A 14,887-nucleotide genomic window follows, 5' to 3' on the forward strand; every position below is an offset into this window, starting at 1 on the left:
TAGTCTTACATAATGGGAGTATTGTCTAAGGGTTTTTTCCTTATTCCATTCTTTTTAAAGTCACATTAAAAGGTATGATTTTTTTTATCAACTAATTACCTCTATTGCCCAAAGTCAGGATATTACAAATGGCTTCTAATGACTAATTATTTATTTATTACCAATTTATTGATTATTTAGTATTTGTGCACTTCATGGTCAAGTTTTAAATCTCATTGTACTTGCATAATGACAATAAAGGCATTCAATTTAATTCAATACAATACAAATGGACCATTTAAGGAAAAAGATACTGCCAGTTATAACATACCATACCATTAATTTAGAACATACCATTATGTTGTGTTCTACCTTGCATTGCTGTAATCAGTCCATACACTGCCAATTTTCTGCTGTCTTTACCAAACCTGGGCTACCTGTTGGTGCGGGTAGTAGATGAGAAACAACCATTAAGTCTCACATTCCTACCTATGGACAATTTAGTCTCCAATTAACCTAAAGTGTGTTTTGGAAAGCAGAAAATACCTCGAATACCTGGAGAGAACCAGTGAAACCACAGGAGAAAACTGTGGACTGGATCCACAATGCTCGGAACTGTGAGAGAGGTGTGCTAAGTACTACCACTGTATTCATCGTACTAATTTCCAACTGGAAACATATCAAGGACATAATTTCTGTCTTTTTATTTTTTGTTAGAGCATGCAACTCCCAGGGTGTCATCTCTGAGAAGAGCTCAAACTAATTGCCTTTTCAACAGCTTGCACATGCTTAATGTGTTAGTGTGCTCTCCTATGTGTATTCTATGTTATTTGTGTGATTGTGTGGCGCAAGAAGATGGTGATTACTTGCTCAAATAAGCAAGCTTCGTTAGTATTTGGAGCTAAGAAAGTTTTGCCCAAGAGGCCTCCTTGTGACATAGGGCAGATTTATTTAACAGCCTGACATATGGCATACCTCTTCTTTTTCTTTTGGCTTGTTATATTAGGCGTCACGACTCAGCTTCATCCACTTCCAATCTTCTTCAGCTAATCTTTATTCCCCTCCTTTCTAGCACATTCCTCCTTTTTCTCGCTGTGTTTGCTGCAGATAGCAATGTCATTAGTGTACACCATTCGCCATGGGGATTCCCGTCTAACCTCATGCCAGCCAATCCATCATTATTTAAAAAAGGAAGTAACTCAGAGCTGATCCCTGACGCCTTAAACTCCATGTCCTATAACACGGTTCCTGGCCGAGTAGCCCTATCTTTCTCGAGATGAAAAGACACAATATAGTTTCCTTTGACCTTTTCTGTAATTTCCCATCAATATCCCGAAGTGAAATAATGCATTTGTGGTAATCTTTCTGCCAATAAACTATACTGACGCTCACAAACACTCACTTACCTTCCTGGGTCTAGGTTTGTCTAGTTTTTTTTCACGACTTTGTGTATCCTTGTTCTTAAAAATGGACACCACTACACTTTGGTTCTTTTCCTTGGGCATCTTCTATCTACTTGTGAAGGTATGGAGATACCTTCACAAATACAGTATGTCATCAGGACAAGTTGCGTTTCCATTTTGTATTCACATTAATGCCTTACTAGTTTTTCCTTTAGTATTCATTGCTACTTCCTGGTCTACTATAATTGCCACTTAAGGTCTTCCGTCTCATTTTCTCCCTTTTTCACTCTTCAATTTATCACGACTGATGTGCGATGACACATTCAATCCACGTTGACCCTAAACTGCTAAACATCTTGATGAAAATTAACTACCTGAGTGACCAAACTGTAAAGATCTACTTCTTTATCCTCCAAAAAGGCATATAGTAATTAATCATAAGCAATTTATTTTATATTTATGTCATCTTGAAACATCTCATTTTACTTGGACTTCAGGCTGCCACCACTAGTGTCCTTCAAGCGTTCACTACTATAACACAAAGCACTCTTTTGCTCTCACCTGGACTTGGGTGGTTCAGGAATCTGGAAGTTCTGATGGTTCACCAAGAGCCTGTCTCGCTTGATAGGCACCAGTGGTGCAGTTGATATAGTTGGTCATCTGAGGTTATTGCCTCGATCTTTCTTATCTTATCTCTAATCTTACTACCCTCTGTCAAAGGTTCTTTCGGTAAGACGGTGAATCCTATATGGCTCTGAGTGGGTATGGCAAAGGGCTATGAAGGGGATAAAATGAATGTCAACAGTGCTTTTGGCCCTTTAATGGTGTACTAGGTAAAAGCACTAAAATGTAGCCCAAGAGTCTTGTTGTTTTAGGTTAAACAACATACTCTTTTGTCATCTTAAGCTTCCTCAACTCCAAAAGGGTTGTTTTTAGATACTACCATCATATGCTGTATAACAACTCTATTCATATTTTTACTTTAATTTATATCCTTCAGAGTTTTCTTTAGAGTATGCACCAATCATGAGTCCCCCTTCTACCAGGGTTGTTCTAAACTATTTCCACTACTCCTTCCACAATTCTTTTTCTTCCAGTTCACATCTTACCTAAGGGGCATAACCACTCATTACATTAAGCATAGTGTCACACTACTCAATTTCTTTTCCCATCTACATCGACATGAATCAGTTTCCTTCTCCTACATTTCTAGCCTTACTGAATTTCCACACATTCTCCGGGCTGGACACACAATATTCTTACTACTGTAAATGACTTCTTGCTAATTATCAAATCTAAAACTTTTGCTGTCAAATCCAAAATCTCTGTTGGGGTTGGCAGTATAATGAGGTGGATATTTAGTTTTCCCTAGATAAAATGATCAAAAAAATTGCCAATTTCACGTAAATGAGGAATATGGAGAAAAATGATTCATTCTTGATCATTCTTGATGTTTGAAACGTTTTAATTAACCACTTTCTCTGGCATGCAAATAAAATGCTGTTTTTAATTTTGGGGAAGAAATCACAATACCTCCTGAAATATGTTAATTAATATGATGTTAATTTAGTCATCTGGTGTGGCGCATTTTCAACTCAAAGTAAGGACAGTCCCAGCAGGTACAAACTGGTTGTTGTGATAAACATGAACAGTCATAAGAAATGCTTAAGAGAATATACTAGAAATGTTAAATATTCAAGTAGTGGAGAACAATTTGCTCTCCCATGCACACATGTGCACTTTCATGAAAGCACACGGCAAAGCGCACAAACAGGAACTAAAAAAAAATCTTATCCCCTTTGGACCTGCTGTGTGCTATAATTTACTACACTGAAATATAGCAGATGTAATTAAGTGCATCTTAATACCAGCAGACAAAAAACAATTTGTTGTGAGACAAATTGTTTTAAACTATTAGTACGATACAGTATGTAATAATAAGGATTTTTATCCACTTGTGATGTCTTCAACCATGAATCGTTCACCTGGTCATGCCACTGATAGACATCCAAACCATTTTAACTGGGAGGTCTAGCGCATTAGATATTTATCGCCAACAGTGGCAGCAAATTACTTAAGGATGTCCAAAATAAAATGAGGCCACGATATTTTGTTCATTATTTCAGTGAATATATGACTCTCTTTTACTCAGCAGAATGAAGTATTTTTCCAACTTTTCAACCATAAAGTCTATTACTCACAATCCAAGTCATCCAATTTTAAATACAATGATTAACTAACACTATGGATAGTCACTGTAGGTTCTTGTCTTACACTGCTTGTAAATGACAAGCGATGAAGTTATTGAATTTTCTACTTTTGGAGGTTGTTTTATAGCCATGAGCTCACACCTTCCATCCTGATATATTGAAACCAAGTTGCATTGGGCCTAAGACATATATTGTCAAACTAGACTTTGGCAGTGATGCCAACTAAAAATCAAATTGTTACATGATGTGTCAGTATGTGAAATTGTCAATGGATCTTTGTTAAAAGCAGGTTTACAGAAATTAGAACATTTTGGGCCCATGTTTCTAAATGTAGTAATCCCTCGAATGTGACGGTTAATGTAGACCAGACATACCCGCGATAATAAGTAGGGTCAACCCTATAAAAAACAAATTTAATAATTAATAGCGGAAAAAATCACAAAGTAGTGAATTTGCGATAAGTGAGGTCGCAATAATCCAGAGATTACTGTAAAAATAGGAAATCCATGTTGTGAGAGGTCAGCAGTTGCACAAGCAATGATTTCAATGCATACAAAGGACACCCAGAGATAGACAAACAAATATGTAATTGAGTCGGAAAAGGTGTGGGGAATTCAGTGGAGCCTCCACTCGCACTTAGATAAAAACTGTAAAAATTAGCTCAACAGTTTGCAACCCAAGAATTTATCTCTGCTGACTTTTAAAAATGTGCCAATTGCAGAATGCACCTAGACAATCATCATAAGATCATAAACATTCTGCTAACCACAAAGCCAATGTTACACCTGATAAAGGCCATTTTTAAATAAATGATGATTTACCATCTTCCTACATCAAAGCGGTTGAATGAAGACCATAAAGTGCAAGTGATTAAGTCAACTATTATAGAGCAGCATCTTTTATGAGATTACTAAATTTTATTCAGGTCACACAAGTGTATGTGTCAACTGGCAGATCAAACAAACCTCCCGCCCATTCCCCCCTTTCGCTCCATCTAAGCCATCCATCATGGCTACACCCCTCCTCTTCTCTAATTAATTTGCCTACCTGCTTTGCTCTCACTCTATCTATCAACCCAGCTGGCCTGGTCAGGTCATTACCCATGGTGCTGATGGTTTTGTTTCTCTAATTAGCCCAATTACAGCTGTCAGTTATAACCTGCTCCCACCTCCTCCCCTTGCAGGACCTCGTCATCCTTAACACGGCACTGTGTGACCTTGGTCCTCGACTTCTTGCCCATGGTGGGATTTTTTAAACCTTCTCTTCCACTCCTTTGTTTTTAATTCAAGATATGATGTGTCAGTATCATCAACACATATGCTGGGTAAAGATGACAGTATAGTTAGTGGACGCTACATGCCACAGATGTCAAAGATGATAACTGTATATAAGAGGTCTTTAGTTTACAAGGTGATTTTTGAGTTTCAATGAAGCACAGTACTTTGTATTATCGCAAAAGAAGGGATGTTCATTTACCACTATGGACTGTGTCAATATATATTCAAAATTTAACAGCTTCTGTTTAAAATATTCACTGTAATTATTACTGTGATACTATGCAGGGAGGATACAATTTGTTGTTGTATGCAAATTTGGCTTGCATAAAAAGCACTAACGTAAACATTACAAAATCTAAGGTGGAAAAATTTGAAAATAAAATGGAAAATAGTTTTTAAAAATAGAACGAGAAATGCTAACTGAAGTTTTTCAAAAATTGACAATAAATGCTAAAAGAGAAAAAAAATGAAAGAGAAAAATATGGCAATACAAGTTAAATAAAAAGTCTTTGTCCCATTTGGTTTTGAAAGACAATATTTGAGGCTCAAAATAAATAGAATCGCGTCGTAGTTTTCTGGTCAAACTTCACATTATAAGCATATTTACACAGAATCAAAAAACTGCAAAGACTATTGATGGAAGCAATGCAATTAGTGCACCATGAACTGTAATCATCTTAACACAGACCCTGCTCTCAGCCAAAGACACCCACTATGATGTCTCAAAGGGACCGAGACAAAGTAAAATTAATGTACCGCAAACCCGTGAGATAAATGTTAATGTACAGTATCCAAATAACATAACATTATTCCTATGGACAGCCTGAGGCCTATTAATTATGACTCCCATTGAAATTGTGGCTTATTGCCAAAATGAGAAGTAGAGGTGTCATTATGAAGTCAATGTGGCACTTTTCCTCAGTCAGTGTAAGCAATGTCACGTGTGGCCAGTGTGATGCATGTAGCTGTTTTGAGGTGTGTTGTGAAAAGCTAGCAAAGCTGTTTAAAAAGGACTTTCGACTGAAGTTGGTCAAGTACTCAATGTACTCTAACAGAGGGGCATTCAAGTCAAGTCAAATTAAATAAATGTTTTTTACCCTCTCAGGGTCTGTAATTTTTAGTTTGATCACTTAAAATTTCTAGTTCAGCAGTATGAAAATATGTCTCATTTCTACTAGATTAAGCTTACAAAGGCCCATTGGCTCCACCTTCAAATCAGATTCTATCTATTGATATCCTATTGGTAAACACAGGATTACAAAAAATATCATTTCAATATGTTGTCATAACCCCTAGTCACCATAGGAACCCCAGTGACCAAACCCAAACAGTATTTGCATCCACCAAAACCTCTGAACAAGATCAGTGACGTATAGGTTGACCCTTTGAGTCAGTCATAATTTGTTAATTAAAAAAATCTGACCTGAGATTGCTCAAATGTCCGAAATACTGACTTGGAAAAAAAGTAGAAGAAGCAAATGTGACTGCCGCTTGTATCCGATCATTCCTACTCTTTCCTACACTTTACATTTACATGAATAAACATTCCCACTATAAGATTGCATTACATCTTAGGTTTTTCCATCTCTTAATGTATTTCTCCCTCTGCTTTCAACCTCCCGCCCCCCTTCCCTCCATCTCCCTTGCAGGCATCTTCCTGCTTTAATGAAACAGATGTCCCTTCATTAATAAAGACCAGGTCTAGCAAAGTAATGAAGAAATAAGCAGGAAATCGCACACAAATGAGCTGGGCAGAGCTGAGAGAGATTACTTCTGACAAGAATGGTTTGTTTGTGGCACGAGGAACCACAAGACTTGGCAAGTTGTCTTAGGACATGCCAGTAGAGGGCAAAAAGGAGAAAGAGCTGAAATAATAACTGATATTGATGTCTAAGTTAAATATAGATAAACTGCAGCTCACCTTGGGAGAAAGCTTATTGTCTAAACATGCTTAGAATAAAGCTTCAGACTTGAATGTCAATGTGAATTTTCTGAAATGTGTTGCAACACAAGTAGAGGATGTCTCTACTCAAAGGGAATTTTATGGAGCAAATTAGAATCATTTCTGCTTTGAACGAACAGTGCCTTTTATAACTTTTCTCTTCCTTGTAAATCTTGCTACTGTTTTTTTCTGTCCTCAATAACAATGAAATCATCAGCTTTTCTCCCACAAATATTAGAATTTGCTGCAGAAGGAAATATTCAGATTCTGAGGTCAAATGAAGTCGGTGTAAAAGTAAAGATTTGGATCAATGACTGGGTAAATGTAACATGTCATATGCATGTCTATATTAAATCAAATGCTTTTATTGTGAACCAAAAACTTTAAAATGTGAAAATTACACAGATAAACCACAGTAAGCTAGGCTCCCAACAAACAATTCTATCATTTACTTTAGTATGTTATTTTATATATAAAGTCATGTACATGGCACAGGACCTAGAAAGCTGATTCTATGTTTTAAATTAGTGTACCAAACCACTGGGCCAAGGAATGGATCAATACCATGCCGCCGGCTATTTGTTGATAGACTGTCCAGAGTGAGTGGATAAAAGATATTATGCTGATATGAGTCATCCTATGTCCTGGGAAAAAAATGTTTCCCAAACAGGCATAATTATTTACCAAAGCAAGTCTTTAGGTAATCCATCTCTTTTTTGCTTAATTTTGTGTAGCGAAGGATCATAAGATGAGACACAGAATGCCACATCGTCTTCCCCCGTTATCAAGAGGGGGGTTCATTTAGAGATGTATATACCTTGAGTTAGGAGGCAACCTGATTCAACCCGTATGGCAAGACATCAATATATTTTATCTAGGGGTGCAGTGTCGTATCTATAAAATATACTATATTATTATACAATATTCTGCAGGTACCTTATGTGTAAAAGGCACATCTTATCGCCCGACTTTCTGCAAGAGCTATTTTGCAGGATTACTAAGAAGCCCAACATTGGTGAGGTAAACTAGAAATGTTTCCCCAGTGTTTCCTGCTATGGAAGCACCTTTGTAGGCATAAAAGGCCACTCATGTGACTCATTGCTCAAAAACCCAAAGTCCTGTCTATACCTCTAATAGAGAGAAATCAATCATTGCACCAATTTTAATTTCTGGAACTGATTAAACTGATGTATCTTCACATGAACACAGCTAATCCATCAGCCAGTGAACCGGAAAACTGCGGCGACTGGAGTTGGCGAGAGGAACCTTAGAGAAGCAGAAAACTTTCAAGTTAATTTATGTGGCTTTTATGTCCCCCCTGATTCACTTATTTTGAAGGAGAGAACCCAATGCCTCCACTGCCGATTCATAATTTATCTACCTGGCTTCTGTGTTGCTTTGCAATTCTTCCAAATAAAAGACTTTTATTGAATTTCACTAGTGAATCCAAAGCAATTACACTAACAATCTTGTGTGTTCCTCATTACATCAGCCGACCGACATTGTTTTTGCATCTAGACTGGCCAATTAAAAGCCAAATCAGACAGTTCCCAATGTCGGAAAACAACAAGATTATCCATTGCTGAATAGATAATTTTACAGTTAAATAACACAGTGGTTCAATTAGGTGGCTGGAAGAAATTTCCTTTTTTTTTTTTACAACAAACTCACATTTACATTTAAGTAGAGGCTCTGTAAACAGCATTAAAATCTATAGTAGAAAAATTGTATGTTCGAGAGTAATGTAGAGTCCGACTCTAACATGGCAAAATAAGTCTGTTCCTTCACGAACTAATCATTGTCCCTTTACCTCCATCAAACTGTTATGCTACTGCTATGTTCCCAGATGAGCTGAAGCCTATTCGAGCTAACTGTGGACTGGTTACCAGTCAATAACAGGGTACATTAAAAAAAACCCTCAGTCACATTCATGCCAATGAACAACTTAGAGCTATGGTTTCAATCTCCCTTTCATCATAATCCGAGTTATGGTTTCCCCAAAGAAACCACTATGACAATCAGATAACTGTATAATCGGCTTATCATACAGTTACGTATACACAAGAGCACATTTAGATATCACGATTGCAACAAATTGGAAACTAAGCTGAGGTAAGACATCCAACTGTGTTGGGAACATAGAGTAATGGACTTGCAGCTAAGCTAATGTCCTGCTGTCACTAAGATGGGCTCCCTATTGATATTGCCTTCAAACAGTGAAGTACACAATTAAACCTCCCCAAAAGCAAAATAATAATAATAATATTAAACATAAAGAAAAAAAAATAACCCTGGTCTACAATAATTAGATATTCGTATCAGGTAATGACACATTTTGGAGGAAATAAGAGTGAGGTCACCAAAAGAAAGTAAACTCTTCCTGCACTAAAGCTCCCAGAAGGCACTCCTTGGTTGGCTGAAGACATCTTAAAGCACCCCTATTCAGGCGTAGCACTATGGCTTTGCATTTTCAGCACAATACAAAAAAACAAAAACACACTCTCTGGTGGCTGTAATGTCAGTGAAATAGATTACACACCTAGACTTTGCTTACCCGGTGCAAAAGTGCTGCAATTAACACCCAGGTTGGTCAGTAACTGACAAATTGCCAAAGGTCCACAGGTAATACAAATTCTATCCGAGCAAGGCATAGTAAATCATATTTACCACAACATTCCCTGGTTTAGAGTACATTTAATGCAAATGTGCACTAATGGCCACAAGGAAAGACTATGCAGGGAAAGATAAATTCAAGTAATATTTTTCACTAAGAAAAGGCAGCTATGTTGAGGCAAAAAAAAGAAGCATAGTTTTGCTGAGTATCTTCAAAGTCAGCACAAGTGAAAATGACAAGAAGCCAGATGACATAACTGTTAGGAAAGATTCTTCCATTTATTAAACATTTTTTCTTGATATTTGTGGTTTCTCATAACAAATTTAAAATGGGATGTATGTACCCCGCCTTAGCAGAATCATAAGGTTGAATAAAAGACTCAAACTATTATGCGAAGAATACTTTGACTCAACTTCTCTGCTCGAATGGATTTTCAGGTGACTAAAATGAAGAAACTGCAGCTACAATCAATCAATGTCATCTTTCTTTTGGCACCTTACTTTCTGAAAGGTCTGACTCGAACTTGATTGCCATGTTGTCGAGGTGAAGAAACAATGAAAGATGGATAATGGAATAGACAGACTTATATCAAGTTTGCCGTAATGCCGGTAAATCAGAACGTCTTGATTGGAGTGAGTAACGAGAGAAATCATTGGAGAGACAGCAAACGGCACATTTAAAGCTTTGCTCTGATGACATCATTCCTTACCTATGAGGGCAGATTAGTCATTGCAGAGTGTATAGCCTCTTGTTGCACTACATCAACTTATTACAATATTACTGGACCACTAAGTAACAATATGTGATTTACAGTGGAACCTTCAAGGTTGAACGTGAGCTCTTCAAAACACAACAGAAAATTGCTTGTCTTTGTGCAAATTGGTGTGTTTAGAAATTTAACAAATAGGTAGGATTGCATTTGGAATACAGAAGACCACCGCTGTTTGTAGGTACAGCCAACAGGAAAAAAAGATTGATGACTGAAAATATTTTCCTCCAAACTGCAAAAATTTCTGAGCAAGCCGTGTAACAAAGAGCGGTTTCTGTTGCTATTCAGTTTTTTTCTAAAACAAATTATATTACTAAACAATAATAAAAATATATTTTTTAAATGTTAGTAATGTACCACCATAATTAGAAATCAAGTTATTTCCATGAAGGAGGGATTTGTATTATGGCACATCCAGCAAGCATTTTCTAATTTATGATGAGATTATTGCCTCAATTTTGAGGCCTGTCGTTTTATTAAAACAACAACAACAAAAAGAATTCAACCTTAAACGTTTCACTTCTAAAATTTAAATACTAAACAAAGTAAGTTGTGTGGCCCATCTGAGACACCCTACCTTTTTATTTTCTTATTTCCTCCATCATACCATGCTGCTTACTGGCTCCAGACAAAGGTAGGAATATGTGTGGTTGGGAAGAAACATAAAACACAGTGGTGAGATGGCAGTGATGTGAGGGCAAGAAGGCAGTCACAAAGACAAGAAAATTAGAAGGATGAAGCCAAGATGACAAAAACTAACATGGGGTACACACAAACACTGATATACACAGATCTTTACTGCTTTTCAATCAACTCATCAATGGTCCGATTATAGGACGTTGAAAATATATTGTTCAACAAAGAACACAAATCTGAAAGGGATGATGAGGAATGAGGATGTTGATGCGAATGTGAGTAACGAGCACAGTGCCAGTTGAATGAGTTAAAATTCCCTCGAACATGCTTTGTTGACTACAAAATGATTTATTAGCGGATTAAAATTCCAGCACACAGACAGACAATCCATAAAAACGCAAACAAACAAGCGATAGTCATCAACAACGCCGTTAATGATCGGGATTGTTAGTATAAAACAGTCTGAAACTCAAAGAGCTATAACTTCATTCATTCATCTTCCATACCGCCCATCCTCGAAACAGTTGCGGGGGTTGCTGGAGCCTAACCCAGCTGTCGTCGAGCGAAAGGCGGACTACACCCTAGACTGGTGGCTAGTTATTCGTAGGGCATACAGAGAGACAAACGACCATCCGCACTTCCAATCATACCGCCACCAGTGGTAATCGAGCCTGCCTGCATCGAAGTCAGGCGAGTGAACCTCTACACCACGAGGCGGCATGCTATCAATTCGATTGAAAAAATAAATAAAAAGAGACAGCTATTTCCAATACATTTTATCCATTGTCAAGGTTCACCAGAAAATGTTCCATCTTCCAAAATATCAAAACCCAAAGAAAGTTGGAGATGACACTCATTTGGAATTAAACTCCTACAAAGGCTATGTAATTACCAGAGGAGATATTTTTCCTTGCGGCTCAATTTGTTGGATGTGGCCACAGACAAACTTGCCCCCAGAGCAAAGAGACAACAGCGGTTAGTAGCAAAGCTAAATCCCCTGTATCATTATGTGGATAAGCAATTTTGTCATCAAGGACATGTGAATTTCCGATTCAACTCCTTGTTAGAGAACAAATACTTAGAAACTAAGTTCACCTGTAACGACTACAAAGCATTTTCTATCCTCAAAGTTCACCAGAAAGCTAGTTATCTGCTGTACTGTATGTAATAGTTCCTTATATAAAATTATTATGCAAAATAGCAGTGGGTATGTTCTGTATATAATCATGATACTAATTTCAATCTGATTGATGTCAATGGAGACACTGCTTTTTGCGTGTGGACAAGAAGCTAAAACACACAAGAAATCTACACTTTTAAAAATAGCTGTGTGCGTGTGGTCACAGTCCTTGACTTGCCTCCGCTCACCTTCTGTCTTTTCAGCTCCCGCCCTTGTATACCCGTACCTCCCTAGAGTCCCCACCGCCCCCTCCATACCTGACTCTGGTGTACCCTGTCATTGTACAGATAATTATATATTAAAGTGTTCTTGTCGCTATCGTCACCGTCTGTCTGTCGGTGCCATCTGTGCCCAGTTAGGTGCCTGCCGTCCCCCCCCCCATCCTGTGCCGGTCTGGCCAGGCCTGCCTAAGGGGGACATAGCAGTGAAAGGGGGCACAGATCGAAAGGCACCCAGACAAGAGCAAACTTTTTCTCTAATTTAAACACACACCTATGGACACACCTATGGTTACCCACACACACAAACCTTCTGCTGACAGCCTCAGTGCTGCTCTATTCTGTACCCTCCCTGGGGCTAGGAGGGGTTCGCCGGAAAAAAAGAGACACACAGCAGTAGTAGTCACCACAGTCCCTTCTGCTTTGTTCTCCCCCGTCCTGTTCCCTTTATTTTCAACATGGCCCTGGCCTTGATAAAGTTATTTAGAGGACAGAGGAATAAATGGTAAATGATTAGTACTTATATGTAGTGCATGTATTTGCACATTTTTACCATGCTAAAAGTTGTTTATATTAGCACCCTTTCACGTACACATTCTGCTGGTGCCATGCCAGGCCCTGCCAATCCACTGGGAATGAATTAGGGTTATGTGCCTTGCCCAAAGGCATTTTTAACGTGCACAGTACTAGCCTGGAATCAAACCGCTTACCCTTCAGTCCCAGGACAACTCAAGATACCAACTGCGCCACAAACACCCAGAAGTCCCTTCTATGCTACCTGTAAAACTAGCATTTATGTTGTTGTCCTTCTCTACAAACGACTGAATTTCAGGTGAAGTCGTGCCTGGAATAAAAAGTTATTATCAAAACCTCCAGTAATCTCACTTTTCTGCACACGGCACCAAGGAGAATGGGGCATGGAGTGATTGTTTGCCCTTGTAGGTGGTATCAGAGGGCAAACTAAAAATGTCGCAACTGTTTTTTTTTATAAATCACTTCCATGCCCTGAATGAACGACATCAACACCGAGTGGGGGAAATGATGCCTGAATGCCAAGTGAACTTACACTTGTATAGCACCTTTCCACCTTCATGGCACTCAAAGTGCTTTAATACTCTCTACGTATTATCATTAACTTACTGGTGATGCAGTATCATGCCGTTTATGATCCTGATGAACCATATTTAGACAAGTTCACCAGGTTCACCACAATCAAACTCACAACCTTCAGGTTGGTGAACGACTACTCCAGCAGTAAGCCATGCCGTATTTTATTACTCATTAAGATTCATCATGCAAAGTAAACAACAGACTTGCTTCTTTCAACACGAATTTACATTTTATTCTAACTTATACTGATATTTTGAAAGCAGAAGTTGAACTTTGCTGAACTTTTTGTGTAGGCAATTTAAAATCTAAGGAAAAAAACAACCAAACAAAAACTCACTGTCTTTAAAACACACTTCACGGTAGGTAAAATTAAAACTTTTAAGACATTCTAATAACTTGCAAGAACACTGACAATAAGAAGATGGTAGCTATGTATGACGTGGTATTCAAGTTTATGAACGTTAAAACTAGGAACTCACTTGTTCTGCCGAGTTGTGTGAAAGCAAGTGACACTATCAATTTAATATTTTGTAGTGCTATTACATTTCTGTAGGAAACCAAGCACAATTAAGGAACAAGTATCAACCTTGCATTTCTTTAAATGTACTTGGAATTTTTAAATTGAATTGAATGCTTTTATTGTCATTATACAAGTATAATGAGATTTAAATATGTAAATATGGATAATATGCACTCCTTGCCGTCACTTTCCATCTACCTTGCTGAATTGACTTCCAAAACTGCTTGCATTATCAGATCCTTCAACTTTCTAGAAAGATACCTTTTTTATTGGCCAAGTATTAAAACAGTTAAGCCTTTTCCTAAATGCCACTGGGTTGTGATACTGCAGCTGTAGAGGGCAGGAGGAGGACAAAGATGGATGGAAAAAAAGAGCCAAAGATGAAGAATTTTTAAAAAAAAATCAGGAGGGAATGAAAGAAAAAATACAAAAACAAAAAGCCTGTGGGAAGATTTCTCATCTATGCTGAATCTCGATAAGTACACAACACATATTCTCCATTCATTCTCAGCTCTTCCAAGTGCCATGCGTTCTATGGCCCCGATCGCTATCTTTTGGCTTCTTCACTCTTTTGACAGCTCATCTCTCTCATCTTATTCCATTTCCCTAAAGCAAATTTCTTCCATCCTTTCTTCTTTTCCTTACCGCATATGTCACCAGAGCTCCTGAACCCCTACCATGCATTCTCTCTCCTCAACTTCTTTTGAAAGACCTATTTGCCCTAAACAAGGTTCAGGCATGCATTTCAGTTTTCTTTTTGTTTTGCATAAATTGAGGAATAAAAAGCTTGTCTGTATACAAACAGTATCACTAAACTTTATCAATAGGTCCCCGCAGAAAAATTGCTTTCGTGTAAAAATTTTAACATCCTGCACAAGAGACCAAAAAGCGGCACCTGCTCCTTACCCACACACACACAAAAAGACTTGTCAACCTCCAAGAACAAGTACATGATTGACATCCTCAATTTATTTTGACATTATATCTATGTTCTCAGTCAACCTTTAATCAAAAACTCTTGCTGACTTG

The 14,887-nt window shown here is 37.8% G+C and overlaps 1 protein-coding gene across 6 annotated transcripts in view; it reads right to left on the minus strand.

The window, feature by feature from the left end:
* Positions 1-14,887, minus strand: part of ccser1 (coiled-coil serine-rich protein 1) — a 92,742-nt gene that overhangs the window by 13,405 nt on the left and 64,450 nt on the right. For 2 of the 6 annotated variants that reach the window (XM_077600073.1, XM_077600075.1), the window contains one exon: positions 10,772-10,812. The exons of 3 other annotated variants lie outside the window; for them this stretch is intronic. In XM_077600073.1, the coding sequence (XP_077456199.1) occupies positions 10,796-10,812 (17 nt within the window). In that variant the 3' untranslated portion in view covers positions 10,772-10,795. Of the gene's footprint in view, positions 1-8,005; positions 8,078-10,771; positions 10,813-14,887 lie in introns of those variants that run through there. One more of the 6 variants, XM_077600074.1, reaches the window with a different exon arrangement.

Source organism: Stigmatopora argus, chromosome 5 (genome assembly GCF_051989625.1).
Source record: "Stigmatopora argus isolate UIUO_Sarg chromosome 5, RoL_Sarg_1.0, whole genome shotgun sequence".
Lineage (NCBI taxonomy): Eukaryota > Metazoa > Chordata > Actinopteri > Syngnathiformes > Syngnathidae > Stigmatopora > Stigmatopora argus.